Source organism: Athene cunicularia, assembly GCF_003259725.1.
Source record: "Athene cunicularia isolate RWA chromosome 6 unlocalized genomic scaffold, athCun1 chr6_part1, whole genome shotgun sequence".
NCBI classification, from domain to species: domain Eukaryota; kingdom Metazoa; phylum Chordata; class Aves; order Strigiformes; family Strigidae; genus Athene; species Athene cunicularia.
Window position 1 is genome coordinate 8,322,166 of NW_020799105.1, and position 20,307 is coordinate 8,342,472.

Genomic DNA, 20,307 nt, shown 5'->3' on the forward strand with positions numbered 1-20,307 from the left:
GATGAAACTTGATGCAACTTGTTAAATATCCAGTTGAGGAAAAAATAAAGTAAATGAAAAGTTGAAGAAAGATGGCATTACTTTGGAGGGTTGACCTAGAAACTCTTCTGTCTGATTGTTCTCTTGTGCTATATGAAGATTAATATTTTTCCCTCCTTTGATACAAGTTCTTCCTATATTGCCTGCAGATTAGGAAAGAATGTACTGTTCTGTCTGTCCTGATAGCATCTGCTTTTCTTAGTTCTAGGAAAATGTCTAGTTTACAACTCAGAATTTTTCAGTGATGTCTATTCTTGCTGTCAGCGCTTCTTTGTTTATAATCACCTTGTAACCAGTACTGGCTCACCAATTTTAACATTTAACCTGGGACACACACACGACATAAAGAGAAGCCTTATGCATTAGCAGAAATTCTTCTTACATTTTCTACTTGTTTTATTAAGGTGGGTTCCCTCCTAAGCAATTCTGTTAATGCTTCCATTCTTGGATGCTCAACCCTGCTTGAAATGAAGGGAAATAATCTTTCTGATGATATTTCTAGTTAGCTGTACAACATTGTGAAAATAATAATACAGATGTTTTTAGAGTCTCATCTGTTTCACGGAGTCACATGTGTGTTTAGTGGTGTTATATGGCAATCACTGTTTCCTCAACAGAAGTAATGATTACTTGAATAAAACTTGTCTCTGTATGAGGCTTAGAATTTGGGGGGAGTAAAGCATGTTAAAAGAAACTTATCATACACAGAGTGCATGCTTTGTGTAATTGGAGTATTACTATGCCTTGATATCTGCTTTAGAGGCAATCCATAAGATATTGAAAATAAACTCAGTGTTGCCTGGTCAGGTAACTTCAGTTATCGGGTCACTTTCTCCTCCAGCATACCTAAAACATCAATTGGATCTGTGGTGCCTTATCTATAATTGGTACTTTCAGGACTGTGAGGACTTTCATAATCCTTGTAATCCAAGGCTTTTATTACTCTTACCAGGAGTTCAGCTTTTGTTGTTGGATCCTAGATAGACCAAAATTTATCCCAGCAAGATACATGTTAAGTTTCATGGTCAATATTTATTCCTTTAAAGCTCTATAGTTTGGGAACTTTAGATACAAATTTGTCTTCTAAAATGGAATCATTACGTGCATGCTTAGTTAAATACTCTATCCCCACAGGCATACCCTACTTAAGGTCAACTAATGCTTTTGGAATGCTGTGATGCAGCTGGTTTTCCTTTCTGTAAGGTAGTTTGCTTAGATGCCAAAAGAAGCAGCTATGGGCAATTATGCATATGCTACACAGTGCGATCCAGTAGTGTTCAGAGACCTCTAAAATATCTCTGAGTGGTCTATCAGTCCCATATGGTTCTTCTGAGGAAAGATCAAAGAAACTTCAGTTTTGTGTTTTCCATGGAGATAGCAAAAATATGCAGGCAATAAAGACCCCTGCAGGTTTAGTTTTCTTTTGTTTAAAACACCACGATATTTTTGGTGGGTTTGTTGTTTGTTTTTTGTTTGTTTGGGTTTTTTAAGATACAATTTGGGATATCTTTATCTTCTTAAGCCAAAGGCAGTTCATAAGCAAAAGACTCTCTTCCCAGCCCCATTTACCTGTTACCTGTCTGTAGGTTAATAGGCTTATCTGTATTTCTGTAGGAATAAATACCAGAAATACAAGTCCCTCCACATATTAAAGTGCTCTTAACTATATTGTCACAGTGTTTTTCAAGAAAAGCATGCTTTTAGCCTCCTAACGGGTTAATTATTGACAGTAGATGAGAGGATGCACTACCAGTCTTCATAGGAGATACCTACTCTTACTTCGATTAAAGCCAAGATATGTTCTTATTTAGTTTGGGATTGTGAAATGTTCCATAACTTTCAATGAATACCAGGTATGCTGCAATAAAGAATTTTTAACCAACATTCTCTAAGCTACTGAAACCATACATGTGATTCTAAAATTATTTTTTTTTCACATAGACAGGTCTTATATAGTCTTGAATCTTAGCTGTCAACCGTTCTATCCTCTGCCATGTGCCCTGCATGTTAAGCATTTGACAAGACATTTGACTTTAAATTGTATTTTTACCTTGTAATGGGAGAGTATTAGCTCACATCTTTCGAAGTGAAATTCTATGTCAGCTCAAGCTTTTTGTCCCATGCCAAGAATTTTAGATTCTGCATCAAATGCATGGTTAAGGCTATTGGATTCTTTACTTCTAGTCATATAAAATATTCCAGAAAAGAATGGATATTTTAGTTGCACAAACTAGTGAGTTCAGTGCATGTCTGATGGTTCTGGGATCTAATCTTCACATAAGTTTCCCAGATCACAGGCTTCTTGAGGAAGAAGCATCTTCCATGGGGAAGTTGTGATACTTTGGAATATATGTAATCTTGGGGAATATGCAGCCGTGATAGTTTGAGCCTGAAGCTATTTTGGTCTCTGCTTTGACTCTTCCTAGTAACTCTTACTGTTTTCCCTTCTGTTCATATGTTCTTGTGTTCTTTTCTTGAGAAAAAATAATTGTTCATAAAGTGTATTTACTTCCAGAAGCACAGTTGGTTGATGGGTTCTGCTTTTGTGGAAATCACTGTTGAAGTTTGGTGGGTTTTGTTTTGGTTTGGTTTGGTTTTTTTCCCTCTTCTCTGTTGCTTTGAAATAGTATATCAGTTCTTAGCGTGTACAACAGCCAGGAGCACTAGCACCATTCACATCTGTTGCTTGTAATAATAAGGTGAGAGTGGCTTAATTTCTAATGTTTATCTTGCGGTGGTTTTTTATTTAACTTGAATACAAATTAGATACGTAGGAATGTTAAGGTTGGTATTGTTTGTGCTTCCTCATCTGTGACCACTACATTAATTTGATTTTGTGGCTTCTGTTACAAAGTACTGGAAAATGTGAAAGTAAATCAGAACTTCTACCAAGAATATGAGGGATGACATTCTTGCTGTACTGCAGCCTGGATGCTGATGTCTGGTGCTATCATGGGATACATTCCTATCTTAAGAATGTGCTTGGGGTATCCTGAGGTATAAAGCATGGCAGGAGTGTCTATACTGTGTCTGGTTTTAGGTGGAATTAAATAATTCTAGGCTTAAGAATAAGTAGATTTGTCCACATAGTAAATGTTGGTTTTCTGATTTTTCTCATGCTTGTGTGAATACAACAAAACTCTACCAACCCTATATATCCAGTTGTTCCAAGATACTTGTTAGAATGTGCCAAATGATGTTGGATGTATATTATTTTCAATCAAAAGTTGTCTTTGGAATTACCCTTCAGGACAGGAATATGTTCTAGGAAATTTGTATAAACCCTATTCTTGTCCAGAGACAGAAATATTTAGAACTAAGTTGTATTTAAGAATGGTTGGCTAGTAACTTTGTCATTGTGTTTACAAATAATTAGGTTTTTAGTGAGAATGTATGTATAAATGATGATAGCAAACAGTTGCTTGCTCTTTTTCTTTACAAGGTGCATATTTAGGCTTTTTTTTAAGACAAAAAAGCAACAGAGCTTCTCGTCTAGTTGAAATAGTAGGCTGGTTGCTATAGATTTGTGCTTGTCTTTCCAGGGCACTAATAAAATGAATTACTTGGTACACTGCTGTGGGGCAGAGTATGATACAGTGGTGGGGGTAGAAACCATTTCAAAAGATACTGAGAATGTTTCAAAACCATTCTTTGGCTTGTTTGATGGGGATACAATCACCTTTTCTCATCAGTTAAACTATTGTTCTGACTCCCACACACTAGAAAAAGGACAACAAGTCCAGATAACTCCTCAGGATCTGGAAAGTATAGTGGCATATAATGCATATGGCTGTGAACTGTGAACACACATGAACTCCTCTGATCTGTGAAGTTAACAGGTTGAGCCTGGTTAGTAGTTGGATGGGAAATTTCTTGGGAATACCAGGTGTTGTAGCCTCTGCCTTACAAGAGTGGAGTCTCCATCCTTGGTGGTATTAAAAGTCTGGCTGAACAAGGCCTTGTGCAACCTGCTGTGGTTGGCCTTGCTTTGAGCAGGGGAGTTGGACTAGATGATCTCCAGAGGTCCCTTCCAACCTCAGTGATTCTGTGATAACTTCCTCCTGAGATGAGATTAACATGACATCAAGATTATACTTTTTGGATCATTTAATATATTATGCCCAATGTGGAAGAACAGAAATCTTGTTACAGATCATTAAAATGGGTAGGGTAAGGAGGCTGTTGAGGACAAAGCTTTAAGCCATTTTAGTGCTGGGCAAACACTTTGTGCCTTCTCTGGAAATCTGAGGCTGCATCGTTGCATTTGTAAAAAGTCTTTTCCCATTTAACTTTATGGAGTTCAACTGTGTACTGAACTGTTAAGCTATATAATAGCTTTAAAGTTGTCAGCTCTGTTTCTATAGTGCTGTCAATGAACACTGAATGTGTAAAGCCTGTGGGAGAAATACTGTGTACAAGAAGCTGTGTATTAGGTGTAAAATTCATTTGGGAGTAGTTTCTAGAGAAGACTTATGTTTGGGAAGATATGTGACCTAATTAGTAATTGATCAGCTTTAATCAAAATATCTTATGTTTGAGACTGAATTTACTTACAGAATTATCAAAGCAAAAAATGTACAAGAACAAACTGTCTTTAGCTTAGAAAGCTTGTACAAGTTAGAGCTCACTTGGCTGTGCTTAATAGAGCTGTGGATCTGTGAAGTACATTACTAAAGTACCTTGACTTTGTTCTCTTAAAAATACGATTTTTCAGCTCTTAGTATTCTATGGATGAATTCCAGTATGTGGAAGACTTGCAGAAATTAGTATTTAGCCTTCGTGCCCAAGGAGAGCGTGAACCCACAAGCTAATTTGGTTTGGGAATAAGTTGAAAGTCTCACAGATAACCTTTTAAGATATGCTGGATTGTAGGAATGGGTTTCCCAGTAACTTGGCAGTAAATTGTTATTTACAGAAGGGAAAAAAAAAGAGAATGTGAGATTTGAGGTTCCCATCTGGCTCTGTCTAGCCTTTTTCCTAAAGGCTTTTAGCCTTTTTCCTTATATTTCTGTTTTGTTGTGTTGCTTTTGTGGAAAAAGGAATGTGATTCTTTCTTCCTCAGAATCTTCTGTGTATTAAAGGCTGTTAAATATTTATTTCTAAGTAGATTGCCTGTTTTAACCTCTGAGAGAGAAATTACGTGGAACAGACTTGCAATGATAAATACTGTTATATTGTAATGATAAATACTGTTATATTGCCACTGAGTATAGTGTAGGTAGTTCTGGATAATGTGAGTTTGATGTTTTTGTTAAAGGCTTCAGAAATGTGAGGAGTACCGGATCTTAAGGGTGGTTAGAATCTAAAGGGAAGTAATGGGAAGAAGCACAGGTTCTTGGCTAGTCGTTTGTGGTGGTGGTGTTGTTTTTTGGTCAACTTCCCATATTACTTAAATATACTTGCACACTAATTAGTTTGGGAACATTATGCAGATTTTCTAAGTAACTGATCCTTGGATGCTCAGTAGTAATATTGAACTAGAATAGATCACACATTAAGTTGCTACAAGAAGCTGCTTTCTCATTTGTCCTTACTTAGAGGTCCTGGGAAGCTGCACTGTCTTCATATAAACAATTTCAACTTGTAATGTTAGCTCCTTGCTGTCTTAAAGTATTTAATATTATATGTTTTAACATTAGTAAGTGTTAAAGAAGTAATGTTATGCTTACTAGTTAGAAGTAAAGATGAAAGTTGAAACTTAATTTTTATCAATAATGTTGTTTAGGAGTATGAAGCACGGACAGGAAGAATGTATAAACCTCCACCCCCATCAGCAAGACGTAAAAATATTGAATTTGAACCACTTTCAACTACTGCTTTGATTCTGGAGGATCGACCAGCGTAAGTGTGATTCTGCTGTGGAACTGATGGTGGTTTGTTATATATGCTTCTGATGAGCTAAACTTTACAAGTCTTATACAAAAGTATCATTCCATCACAAATAACAGCCTAAAAAATACCTCCAGAAGAACCTTTAAGTATATTATAGTCGATGGGAGGAATTATTTCTTCCTGTAATGGGGTCACCAGTCTGTTATCTACTGTATATCACAGCTGCCTGTGTTGGTGTTGTAACCATCCTTAATTAGGAAAATTCCTGAAGACTTTTATAGATTTCTTCACTGCTGTCTCAGTGCATGCTCTCTTCTCCATCCCCCATTCTGGAAACTTAATTTCCTAGACCAGTTGGGAAGGAGTAAGTGGCAGCTGTCAATTCATCAAACCTGGACTTGGCTTACGAGAGAAGTGTTTTAGAAAAACTAATAACAGGTGTGGGAAGAATCGCCTTTGAAACACAAGAAATTTCTTCCTGTCACAAATACTGAATGATCATTTTGTATCTGGCAACTAGTTAACTGTTCTGTTGGTACCAAGGTGATAGTGTTCATTGAAACTATTCCTTGCCCCTGTTTCATTTATGTTTTCATGGCTCCGTGAAACTACAGCTGAAGGGAAGGAAATGGCAGATGAAGATGCAACAAAAGCTGCATTAAGTACAAATGAGAATAGTAATGAGAAATGGGTAATAAATTGATCAGTATTGTCAGCTATAGAGTCTTCAACAATTTGAAGAAAAGAGGAGGACTAGCTGACTAGGAACACGTGCTGCAGGAAAGCAAATGGAGCAAAGCTTTCAAATTGCACCTCAAGAAAACTTGTGATGGCACTGTTAAATGTTTGCTCTAATTGGTTCCGATTAGAAAATGGAAAATAAAACATACGGTGTTTCCTTTGATATTCTCTCTAGTGGTATATAAGCTCATTCAGCGCTAAACCAGAAATAATCTCAATGGAGGTATGGATTGCTATGATTATTTTTTTGTAAATGCATTATTTCTTTTAATGTATGGTGGGGAGTAAGATATGCAGTAACTGGTTTGCTGATGCTCTTCTGTACTTTCAAAATATCACAATTCACAAAGTAAGTATGTTTTTTACAAATGACATTTCCACCTGTTTCACATTGGAGTGCCATCCCAAGTGTGTAATGTGGTGCCAGAGTCTCATCCTTGAAAATATATTCTGCTTTCACTTTCATTTGCAATATTAATAAAGTGATCTTTTCTGCTTGTATAAGAGGAGATGGAAAACTTTTCTATATTAAAATGTCAAAACTGTCTTCTGTCTATTTTGAACCACAGCAGACTAGAAGATTGAGTAAGAGACTGAGACCAAACATTGTGTTCTGATTTGTTTTGGAATGGGTGTGCTTGGTCAAAGGGAAATGTGTGCTTGGCAATTCAGGGGATCACTATGCAGCCAAAACCAAAACACTTTTTAAGCTGGTGAAGTTGTAATACTGCAGCAAGCTTCCTTAGCTTTAGCTGACATAAATGGATATCTATTGTTTCTTCCTTTGGCAAAGCTGTCTTCTGTGGGAGTTTTAAAAGGCTAACTATAATGAATAAGAACTTTTACCTTTTATTGAAAATAGGTCATCATGAATTTCATATGAACAAATGGAGTATTTGATATGCAGGTATATTTAAGGATTGAAATATGCATATGCAGAAATGCATTGGAATAAATAACTATACAGAGTATCAGTATTTTCCTTTTGTGACTTCATGCAAACTTCATTTGATTATCATTCCAGAGTTCAACAAATCCAATAACTCTGCTTTGGGGGAAGCTATAAGAGAACTAATAAACAGAAGCAGTAAACATCTGGTAGTTCTCTACTGCTGTTGCTGAAACACTGGTACTGTGACAACCCCAAAGCTCATGTTAGAGAAAAGCCATATAAAAACCCGTTTTGAAATGGTTCCGAATGTCATTTGTGTGTATTGAATTCAGGAACAACTTGTTTTCAGAAATCTTCCTGCCAAATCAGTGGAGGAGGCTTTACGTCACCGACAAGAATATGATGAGATGGTGGCAGAGGCAAAAAAAAGAGGTATTTTAACTGCCAGTAATCACTATAATTCTTTTTAACTGTGTAGCAAAAATAGTTTCTGACTTGTAGACTAGTAGGTACAGTAAAGAATGACTGTGTTTAATATCTAGCTTAGTCTGGTACATATGTGCACACAGTTTAAAACAGAACTCAATTATCAAAGTGTTTTCCTATTCCACCACCTTTTTAATAAGAGGGTTTAATAATGATCCTTTTTTAACAGAAGACAGAATATTCCTCTCTTGTTCAGCATTGTGGCTATGTCTCATATCTTTAAGTCCTCTTTCCAGAAAAGAAAATACACGATCCTTCTAGGTGGAATTTTAAGTAAAACTTGAAGAATTTTTTTAAGTGGATGTAGAATTGCACTTCTGAATAATATTTTCATCTATAATGATTGTTGATTAGCCTAAGTAAGGTTTTAGTAGAACATGGTGTGAAATTCATTAAAGGAAAACCAGCACTGATGTGCTTGCTTTTTAGTCAATCTGTGTACTGCAGAAAAGAGTACTATGATTTTTTTAGCAACATTTTTAATTGTCTAAATTACTTTGTATTTGACTAACTTAGCTTAAATTTAAAAGTTTCCTGAGAAAAATGCCTACAGTCAACAGAAATAACACCAGCTAGCTCATGTGCAACTGTAATTTACTCTTGATCTTTCAGACATCATTAGGTAATAGCTGAGTTATTTACATAATAATTTATATACACTAATACAGAACTATAACATGTTATGCTTAACAGAAATTAAAGAAGCACATAAAAGGAAAAAAATAATGAGAGAGCGTTTCAAGCAAGAAGAGAATATTGCTAGTGCTATGGTGATTTGGGTCAATGAAATACTACCTAACTGGGAAGGCATGTAAGTAAAGTTCTGTTGTGTAAATGAGGCAAGGCAGGCTTGTTTCTCCTCTGGAAACAGAGGACCCACATACCTTATTTTCCTTTTTCTTTGTCAAGAAGTCAGTTTTTGTTGCCATGTTGCAGTGAGAGGTCATTAGAGCACATGAAATGTGCTTTCTGGGAGCTTAATGTTTTGAGAGGGTGTTTTGTTTTGGTTTTGTTTTTTTTTAATGTGGCTTTAGCATAATCAGAGATCCTTGAGTATTGATTTGGGAAATAGTATGGTATTTTGCTTGCAAGCTGACCGACGATTTTAGAAAACAAGATATGCAATATGTACCTTTTCTCTCCCCCACCCCCCTGCCTTCTCTATCCTAGGCGTGCTACCCGAAGAGTTCGAGAGCTGTGGTGGCAGGGGCTACCCCCAAGCGTACGTGGGAAGGTTTGGAGTCTAGCCATGGGAAACGAATTAAATATCACTCCTGGTATGCCTTGACAGATCACATTTTAATGCAAAATTAAGTTGGTTATTTACAAGGAAAAATTTAAACTTCTGTTAAAAACATATCAATATACATGTATATATAAAAAAGGTGGGTTTGCTTTTTGAAAAAACTGTATTTTGCAACCTTAGGAACAGGTGTTTTTTACAATTAGACATCATAACCTGGTAAGTTATGGAAACAAGGTTCAAAAGGTACTTACAAAAACATTTTAGTCTAGTAAGAGTTTAGATGATGCTCCCCCCAAAAAATAATTTTATGTTTAAAATTGAGAATTTGTATCTTTGCTTTCTCAAGGGGGTGGAAAGGGGAATTGCTTTATTTCATAATTTATTATTTTGAACTGGAATTGTTCTAAACCATTCACAAAAATAAAAATCTGAATTATTTAAGACATGATTTCCCTCTTGTAATTTACATGTTCACCACAGAAGAAAGCATAATACAGTGCATGTTACAAAACTGCGTACAGTGGTACTGCAGTGGTTAGTGGTAACCATCTAATAGATTATCCCCCCACCCCCCATGGTTAAGATGAAACCAAGCAGCAAAATCAAAGCCAAGAATACTTAGTGTGCCTTTGGTTTTGATGGGTGCTTTTCTTATCTCTTCCTTTTTTTGCTTTGTTTTCTTGCAGAACTTTATGAAATCTTCTTGTCAAGAGCTAAGGAACGATGGAAAAGCTTCAGTGAGACAAGTTCTGAGAACGACATAGAAGGTGAGATCTGAAAGTCACTTTTACAAAGGCAGGGAATCTCATGAGTTCAGCTGAATTGTGGCATTAGGAATACTTGTTAAAAGAGCTCTGGGTCATTTTCTACTTAAATGTTTGTTTTCTTGTAAAAAGTCAGCAAGTGAGGGACTTAACATTATTTATTGTATCAATAAAAGATGCATCAAAATATTGCATGTGCTAGTTCACTTCCAAATGAATGTGTTTTCTTCTGAATTCCTGAAATACCAGAACTAAGCTCTCATGAAAACTTTAGATGGACTACAAAATGAAGAAATAGGAAACTAAATTACAGTAGATACTACTGCTTAGCTCTGCTCAGATGGTTATGTTAGTATCATTTCCACTTTTGAGAAAGAAAAAAAAAATTAGATTTTTTTTGACTGTGGAACTGAGAGGTAGAGAATGTGTAACATTACACATTTCAGATCCCACTTGGGTTTCTTTGGCTGCCCAGATGGCCTCTCCCAAATCTATTAAGTGGGGATGTTAGCACGCTTATATGTATAATGGAGTTTTATCACCGGCATATTGCTGTCTCCTGTGGGTATTCTTTCTGTTAAAAATAGCATCAATTATGTTTTTAATGGTGAATATATCCTTGTTATCAACTCCTTCTGCTGTTAACAGTTACTTTTTAAAATGCTGTCTTATGTGATACTGTCAGTACCAGCTGCTATGAAATAACTTTTTTTGAGTTGGTCTCTTTTTTGGGAAAGAAAATGTCATTGTAATGCAAGATGTACATTTTTGTGTTTGCACTTGCCATAGCCAGTCCTGACTAGCTACTTTGACTGTAAATTATTCAGGTCTTCCTTAGGCTACCTCTATGACTCATCTGAAGCTTTTCTTGAGACAAACTGTTTATAAAAAAATCTCTGTGTACATGGCTGTAAATATCCTTATCCTTGGAAAACACATTTGCAATGCCACTTCATTTGTGGGTGGTGGTTGGTTTGTTCCTTTGTTTTGGGAGTGTGGCCTGAGCATGGGAGAAAGTTTAGGCAATTTGTTTCTTTTGGAAAGGTAGTAGTTCTGGATGGGAATGAAAGGGGGGAAGGGTCCAGTTTGATTGTGTCAGATGTTCTGGGAAATGTAGTGATAAGGGAAAACCAAGAGTAATAGGACTTTCATTTCTGGTTGAAAAGCAAGCCAGCCCACTGTGCTTATTACTAATCTTTGGTAGCAAAATCTGGAAGATCAATTATCTTAGCCTTATTTAACATATTTGATTAGTTCTGAGGATTTTTCCTGTTCAGGTATCTAACACTTTATTTTGGCAGATAAGCATGAAAAAGTATCTTTCAGTGTCTCAAAGACAAGACATTCATCAAAAGATATGTTATTGGTCAGATCTGTTCAAAAGACCCCCAGCAACTCATCTTTTGGATTTCACAGAACTGAATTTCTTATATTAATCCAGAGTTTCTTGTGCTCTGTATCGTGGCTTCTCATCTTCATTGGGAATCACTCTAAATGGTTACCATCCCAAATGATCCCAAATTATCAATATAATCTGTGTTTCTTTTGAAAGACAAAGGAGGGTTTAAGCAGTAGTTCTTGAATGTTTTATTTTAGAATGTGTATATTTTTCTCTGTAATAATAATTTGCCCTCTCTCTCCCAAATTCCCCTGACACAGCCTGCAGCAGTCCTCACTCCTGAACACATCATTCATCAAATTCTGTGATATTCCACTTCCCAGATGGCTTTTGGTTGGTCTAAGCTGTCTGAAAGAGCCTTTTCCCAACTGTCATGTGTATTTTTCTCCTCGCTATCAATAGTATTTGCATCATGTCCCAATGCAGAGGATAGGACAGAGATAACTCAAGGGCCAAAAGTATTTCTTCTGAAGATTTGTGAGTGAATGTTGCCTTCTTTCCTGCATTTGAAGAATGCCAGTCCTAAGGATGCAAAAAACCATCTGAGTCAAATGAGAGCTAACAAGAGCTCAGAAGTAATGTAACTGTGTGGTCAATTCTGGAAACATCAGTGAGGTTTCTCTGTATATTTTAGTTATCTTCAGTAAAAGTGGGACATGAGAAATGCATGTCTTTGAAAGTAATATGTCTGACTTTGCAGATGAAGAAGTGCTGGCTTCTTATGATGATGATGTTATTAATCTTTTTTTCTCTAGTGTATATAGTATATTTCAATGCTGCTGGTTGAAATGAGCCACCAAATGAGCTGATGAGGAATAAAAAATTTGAAAAGTGAGATCCCACTGGATCACATTTAGATCAAGAGCAGTGCTCTCTGTGCTTTTGAACAGACACAGTAATTGAAGTCACAGTAGAATATAAGAAAGAATACAGGGTTTTGATGACTGGACTGGGCAAAGTTCAAATTCTAGTGAATGCAGGACCAGTCTGGGCCTGGATAGAGTGCTATACAGAAGAAAACCTGCTGGTCTGAAGTCTGAATGGTGTAAAGGTGTATGACTTGAAAAAGAATGAGTAGACAGGTAGTAATTATTGATTGTTTCCCTCACTTTATGGAGCTGATGTCATATGCCAGGTATCGGTGGACAGTTTTAGCTCTTGAAGTATAGCATTGTAGAAGCGTACTCCAAGAATTAAAACTAAGTAACATTTTTCTTTAGATCCTTGAAGTCTTTATGTGCCTATGGTAATTTTATTCTGAAGTTTGTAGAATTCATCTATCAGTTTTACTAAGTGTTGGTTTTCCTTGCAGATGCAGGTGCATCTGTTGCTGATCGTGAGGCCAGTCTGGAGCTAATTAAGTTGGATATATCACGCACATTTCCATCCCTTTATATTTTCCAGAAGGTGAGATTTTTGTAACTTCAATTATGCCAACTTTGAACTTCTGAGTAGTGAAACAAGAAAATAAACCTAGCTGGCTAAATATGATGGAATAGTTTTTACAAGTTGTTTCTAAAAAAACAACAAAAGTAAAATTAGTTTTTCTACATACAACAGCAAATAGTCATCTCTTTATTCTCATTTAAAAAAAAGTAGGGACACTTAATAATGGACTGTATGGCTTTTTCTTCTGGAAAAATTGCGTGTGGTTCCTATTAATGTTTATGAAATTATGTGCAAAAATGAGAATATTCTCTCTACTTTTACAGAAATCTTGATGCATTTTAGTACACATTTTTCAGGCTTTATGATTTTTATACAGATATGATATCTGCACATACATGTGTATAAAATAGCATGCACTATTGTAATACAGTAACTTGTGTTACTAAGGATTAAAACATTCACTGTCGTTGAAAAGGAAAAATCAACCCTGGATGTGTACCAGGTATCATCATTTTTCATTATGTACTGATTTCCACTGAGTTACTTCATAAGATGATTTGACTGCTACTTTTCCTTTAACATCTCAAAAGCATACATGGTAATGCTGAGGGTAAAAACTGTTATTATTGCTAGATGTAAGCAAAGCAATAATTCACTGGCGCACTTGCATCTTAAAATACTGGCTTGTTACCTTCCTATATTTATAAAGTGATTTTGAAAAAAGCCTTTTTTTTTTTGCTTTTCCACTCCTCCCCTCCCTTGAATTAGGGTGGTCCTTATCATGATCTCCTGCACAGTGTTTTAGGAGCGTATACGTGTTACAGACCAGATGTTGGATATGTAAGTATTTGCTGTAAAATATTTATAACATAGTGAATCAGCTTAAGATGTCATATACTAGAGTGTATTAATAAGTAGATTATCTAAACTTTATGCTACTAGCACTTAAAAGTAATTCAGCTTTGGCACTTACTCATTTTATAGCAGTTAAAATGATGGTAATTCTTAGGGATAATTAAATAGCTGAAAATTTACTGAATGCCAAGGATGAGTATACTATCTGTCTTGCATGGAAAATTTTAAACAGATGTGTTCACAAGGCATTGCAGTTCTGACAGACCCAGAGTATCTACAGAAAAAAACCCACAACCCACTAGTGGAATTCCAGTGAGCACTTAACCTGATCTGTTCTAGTGTTGCTCCCACTGCTATTTCTGTCGTGATACTCTCAGCTTCACTACCTCACACCCTAAAATCCAGAAATGCCTTACTGGTGTCTTGTTGTCAAAGATTAATTGCTCCATCTGAGTTCAGTGAAGATAGATTGTTTGTAGTAAATGTTACTGTAATTAAAAAATCAAAACCAAAACAAAAATGAAAAAAAAAAAAAAAGCCAAGAACAAACCAAACCCACAGAAACCCAAACCGTATAAAAAACTGCCAGAAAACTTGCAAACTAACTGAACCTCACATCTCTCTGAATGGTGTCAGTTTACAGAAGCAGATAAATAACACAGATCCTTTTTTCCTTTTTTTTCTTCCTTTTTTCCTGGGGGTAACTAGGAACACCTTTCACAAGCTCTAATTGCTCCTGGGCTAAAAAGAATTTGAAGAGTTTTAAGTCTGATCCATGCAACAAAGCATTATTTAGCACAGGATGTCTTTTCCTCTCTAAATCAGACGTGGTTGGGACTCTGCATCAGTATCTAGTTGGTTTTTCAGGTTCAAATGTTTGTAGCCTTGAATTTTGCCATCTGTGACCTCATTTTTGGAGACCCTCCCATACTCTTTAAGTGAGATTACAAACTCTGCAGGTTCTGAGACTTCTTGTTCCCAGGGTGGAGTTTCAAAACACAAATAAGTAATTTTTCATGGATAGATCTTCTCTTTTTCATTAGGAAAACATCTAGCCTGGATATTTCTGATCATAGGTAGTTTTAAAAAATATTAATGTGGCAGTAAATGTAATGTAATCTTATTTCCACACCCATCTATCCCACAAAAATGGAAAGCTGCTGGACTTTCTGATGCATATGAATACCCTTTTCCCTAGCTGGTTACAATACTGAGTGCATTTTTTTAAATGAGGAGCAGGTAGCATAAAGGCCTAGAAACAGCAGAATAATCATCATTGCAGTTGAAATCGGTTAAATTTTTTTTAGCGTAATGAGTATTCAGATCATCAGTTAGCAACTACAAGAAGAATGCTCTTCACTTTTTTATTGCAGGCTGAAGTGTTTTTGAGAGATTAATCATGGAAAAATGTAAACTTGCATTGTAGCTAACTACTTAGAAGTAATTTTACTTATGTGAACAAATACTGTTTGGCAAATGGAAGGATATGTATTGACTATTCTGAAACAGAATTTTGTCTCGATTCCAACATATCTGTCTGGGGCTAAAGTGTCCCATATGTAAGGTTTTTCTCCACGTCTGCTTTTCTCATAGCTTAACATTGAATTTAAGGCTAAGTTTTGTCTCTTATGAGCTCTGCATCCAGCCTGTGTGGTTTTCACTTTCTTGCATTCCAAGTCCTGAGGACTTGTGATCATGAGACCTCCTAGAACTTCCATCAAGCACCTAAAACCAGCATCTGAAGAAACACTATTCTTGCTGAAATCAGGTTGACTGCATGCATGAAACTAATTTATCTGTGTTGTTTCTGTTCATCTGGAAATGTTATGCAATGGTATTTGATATATTGCAGCCTGTAAATATTTGCATTTCCAAAGACATAAGATGTACTGAACCTACTGACCTATATTTGCCTGATGCTTTTCCCACTTGAAGGTGCAAGGGATGTCCTTCATTGCTGCTGTGCTCATTCTCAATCTGGAAGAGGCAGATGCTTTCATTGCCTTTGCCAACCTTCTAAACAAGCCATGCCAGCTGGCCTTTTTCCGTGTGGATCACAGCATGGTATGCACAGAATTTTCTGGTTTTGAACCATAATATTCTTTTGACTTGATTTATTGATGATTTCCTTTTGTTTTATTGAATAACCTGTGGTTAAGAAATTGAGAATACTAGATACTAGATCTAGTATTGAGAATACTAGATACTAATCCATAGAACATATTCTACTGGTTTGATTGTTTTCCTCTAGAAACACTTAATTGTTGTACTTATCTTAAGAATTCATATTATGCTACGCTGACATTCTCAATTCTTGGTGGGGTTGGTGTTACTTTAAAACTAAACATTCTTCTGATGATTGCTTATGAGGTGCTTTACTGTCCCTACAGATGCTGAAATACTTTGCAGCCTTTGAAGTATTCTTTGAAGAAAATCTTCCCAAATTGTTTCTTCATTTCAAATCATACAGTCTTACTCCAGACATATATTTGATAGACTGGTGAGTTCAGAGAATATAGCAAACCTAACCTTAGATCTATTGGAACACTTTCCATTTGCTATAGGTTCTTCAGCAATAAGAATACAGCACTGAAAAGCATTCAGTAGGTGTTTGTGTACCTCAGCTTTCTAGGTCTTGTGAAATCATGGTAGACTGGTTTGTGCAACCACAGTTCCTCTGGCAGGATTCAAACTTTATGAACTGGGATTAGGAGTGACATCTATTCAGATGGAAAACAAGACACGCAGGAGTCCTGTGTGTCCCATTTTCTTGTTGCTGCAGGTAAGAGTCAGCTATGTGTAATATAAGTAGGGGAGAGGAAACTACTACACCACAGTTGTCATGACTTAATAAAATGAGCATAATCGGCTACTAAAGAAAGTATGAATGTAGGCATATAGACTTTAGAGCAGGAGGATGAAATTTAGTACCTGGTTTGGGGAGAGAGAAACTTAGAAATACAGTGAATATTTTGAAGTAATAAATGTTCTAAATCAGAGTACCAAACTACATTATGTGTCTGTAATGCAAGCATCCTTGAGGCGTGTGTAGTGCTGCCAAATACAGAATGTCTATAAGTGTGTGTGTGTGTGTGTGTGTGGATAAGGATGTGCTTCATATAGGATTATTACATGGGTTAGAAGCTGCTAATAGAGTAAATTGAATTGTGAAGAATTAAATAATATAAAAACATGTCATCTGAACTACAGCTATAAGATGCAGCTAATCAGTAAGCATTAAGTCTTAGCGGGAGCAGGTTATACAATGGCAGCATTGAGTCAGGAGCATGTCACAGTTCTGAGAGTTTAGGCAGACCCAGAGAGGTATGTAAATTGCAGAAATAGTGCCGCTGTACAAAGTACTAGAATATTCTGCTTCCAGTTACCTGTGCAAAATGAAGATTATTCTTCCTACACATGTTCCAAAGGCCTTGAGATATAGCTCCTCTTACAAAGGGAGATTAGGGGATGTTATGGTAGTCCATGGTAAGGAGTGTCCTGAGGCTCCTGAACCACTTCCTAGTAGGAATAATGGGAAAATGGAGAAAGCTGTGCTTTGTATCAAAGGAACCACTACAGTATGGTACATACTGCAGACTGAAGTCTCTGCATGTGTATAATGAATACTTTTTAAAAATAAAATTTGCAATAAAAAATGCAATTGTACTCTTTCCAGTAAGAATAGAACGGTGACTGTCTTTAGATTTTTAGCAGTTTTTAACATGAGTAGAAATTCAAAATGTATCACAGAAATGTAGTTACTGAATGCTCATTAGTACCTTAGTGGGATGTAGCCTTCTATTGAGATGATTTCTGGCTTTAGATTTAGTTTAGAAAATAAATGATGAACAGAGTTAAACTGTATGGCTTAAGCAACAAAGATCATAACTGTGTAACTTAACCCTTCCCATTATTAAAGTTCTTATTTGTATATTATACCCTGGTTGAGTATAAAAGATGCTTATAACTTCTCTAGCCAGAGGTGGCTTTCGAATGGAGGATTTCCTGTAGCATGAAGAGGTGGGCTTCAGAGTAGGAATTCTGACTTCAAAACTGGAGACTGGTAGATCTTTGAAATATGGAAAAAATAAGAACATATGAAATAACTTTGTCATCTTCTCACTCTCAGCTAATGTAACTGAGATTTAAAGGAGGTAGTATTTTCACCTTTCTGAAATAGGTTAAAGTTTTAACTGTGCCTTTTTTCTTAATTGTAGGATTTTTACACTCTACAGCAAGTCATTACCACTTGATCTGGCCTGTCGTGTCTGGGACGTTTTCTGTAGAGATGGAGAAGAATTTTTATTTAGGACAGGGTTAGGTATCCTTCGGTTATATGAAGATATTCTCCTACAGATGGACTTTATTCATATAGCACAATTTCTAACAAAACTTCCAGAAGACATTACATCAGAAAAGCTTTTTAGTTGTATTGCAGCTATTCAGATGCAGAATAGTAACAAAAAATGGGCACAGGTGAGTGGCTTGGATAATATATATCAAGACAGACATGTCAGCACATGGGGCACTTCTCTTAATGACTACTTCATGCTGCTGCATATCTGACTTCTGAGCAGTGGGCACTTCCTTTCTAGTGTCTCATTCTAGATGTTAATCTCTGTGCTAATATTCTGGTGGTTAACATTGGTCTTTTCTATAAGACTTTTTTTTTTTATATTCATTAAATAATTTACTTTTCCAGGTGTTTGCCTCACTGATGAAGGACAACAAAGAAGGGGACAAGAACCATAGCCCAGCACTGAAAAGCTAATCGTTGTAATGTTGAGGTCAATTGGAGATGTGGAAAACCACTTGATGACAAAGGAGTTTTCACATCACTTCTATGTGGAAAAGCACTATAGAAAATGTGAACAGGAGATGGGAAAATGACACAGCTCTCAGTGGAGTACTGAACTGATGAAATCTTCACCCTTTTGCCAGTATTAGCTTTTGTCGTGGGAAGATTTATTTTCACACAGAGTACTAAAACCTATGAAACTGAGAAGTGGGAGAGTTCATACTTAATACTTTAAAAGAATCAGCTCAATGCAATAAACATTTGTAATAACTTCTGTTGGTACTTTAAAAAAAATTTTGAGGCATAACTTTTTTTACAAATACCACAAAAGCACTTTTTTGGGGGGATGAGGGAAATGCTAAATCTTAAGGCCCCAAAACTGCTATCCAAACCAAATGCTTTGGTACAAATATTACCTCCAAAATTAACCATTTGAAAGTATTGAGGACCAAATAAGGTTGTTTGATATGTTTATGTTTTTTTTTTTTTTTTTTTTTTTTTAAGTTGCAGCTTCATTCTTCAGTCTGGGCAAATGTAATTAACTCAGGAACTGTGGAAGTATCGTGTCCAAACCTGTTAGAGCAAAAAACATCTGAATTTTAAACAGTGGTAAGATCAAGGCTTTTTTCAGAGCGTACAGCTTTCAAAGCGAGTGGTGTTAAGCATTCGTTTTGGTGTATTGGTTGTGCGGCTTATTGAAAATGGACTGGGTATTCTGTGAAAGAGTTTTGCCACCAGAAGTTATATTTTGTCGAGCCATTTCCAACTAAGAAATACTTGTATGTAGTGGTGAACACTAGAAACTGACAAAGCTATCTGTGGACTTTGTGTTGTCAAAGGAGCAGCCACTTTTAACACTTTGGAATAATGCAGACACAGAATTGGTTTTGAAACTATCTTTTATTAGTGTGCAATACTGAAATCCAAATAGCATCTGGTTTAGTGATACATAATTCTTTAACATCTTTTAACTGTGAGACACAAGGTCATATTGTATGTGTCATGGCAGATATTTTCAAACATTTCCTATTCTCAAAGATGCTGTACAACAGTTTGTGGTTGTAGGGGATGGAAATTTAAAATGGATAGCACTGCAGGTGAGGAACACTTGCACTCTCTTGGTCCATTTTTGCTAATATTTAATGTAAATAAATTCCTTACATGTGGGTTTTTGTAACTGGTCCCTCTGTGGAAATCAAGTCAAATTACCATTATGTATTTTTTAAGTGCAGGAGGCTTCCAGTTGTCTGGTGTTTAAAAGCAGAGTCTACATAATTGGGGTAAAGATTTAGTGTGGTGTAACTTACATTGCTATCTGGTTTAAAAACTACATATATGCTACTCATAACATTACAATTTGAAATGTAAATGTCAGATTTTTCTTAACTTATGTATTCACTACTTTAATTGGATCCAATTTGTCTTATATTTTTGTGTTATCTTGTACAGTTTTCTTACTTTTCAACTATAAATCTGTATATAACTGTAAATAGGAGGATCAAACCTTCCTTTAAGACCACTAGCAACACTTCCTGTGTAAATAAAACTTATAGCAGGCCTGTGCTGTGGTTCTTTTTCGATTCCTCGCTGCCTGTCTTGCCCTGCTCGGCAGCGAGTGCCTCGGGGACAGTCGTGTGCTGATGGAAACTGAGCTGGTTCCCGCAGTAACCCCGCGCTGCTGACCCGGCTTGCTTGTCCCCTGAGGAGCAGAGGTGCAGGGGGCTGTAGTACTTTGAGCTGAGCTTGGCTCCGTCGAAGGCGGCTCCTCTGCTCCCGGATGGCGTGTTTTGGTGCGGGGCAGCGGTGGCGTTGGGGAGCGGGCGCAGCTCCCCGCCCGGCCGGCGCCCCTTGCCCGAATGCCGGAGC

General features: G+C 36.5%; 1 protein-coding gene across 3 annotated transcripts in view; it reads left to right on the forward strand.

Annotated features, from left to right (window-relative positions):
• Window positions 1-20,001, forward strand: part of TBC1D12 (TBC1 domain family member 12) — a 28,010-nt gene extending 8,009 nt beyond the window's left edge. For 2 of the 3 annotated variants that reach the window (XM_026851096.1, XM_026851094.1), the window contains 11 exons: window positions 5,765-5,880; window positions 7,854-7,936; window positions 8,684-8,801; window positions 9,161-9,267; window positions 9,923-10,003; window positions 12,712-12,806; window positions 13,557-13,628; window positions 15,579-15,707; window positions 16,034-16,143; window positions 17,861-18,119; window positions 18,346-20,001. In XM_026851096.1, coding sequence (XP_026706897.1) covers window positions 5,789-5,880; window positions 7,854-7,936; window positions 8,684-8,801; window positions 9,161-9,267; window positions 9,923-10,003; window positions 12,712-12,806; window positions 13,557-13,628; window positions 15,579-15,707; window positions 16,034-16,143; window positions 17,861-18,119; window positions 18,346-18,414 — 1,215 coding nt within the window. In that variant the 5' untranslated portion in view covers window positions 5,765-5,788 and the 3' untranslated portion in view covers window positions 18,415-20,001. The remainder of the gene's footprint in view (window positions 1-5,764; window positions 5,881-7,853; window positions 7,937-8,683; window positions 8,802-9,160; window positions 9,268-9,922; window positions 10,004-12,711; window positions 12,807-13,556; window positions 13,629-15,578; window positions 15,708-16,033; window positions 16,144-17,860; window positions 18,120-18,345) is intronic. The other variant, XM_026851095.1, reaches the window with a different exon arrangement.
• The last annotated feature ends 306 nt before the right edge of the window (window positions 20,002-20,307 follow it).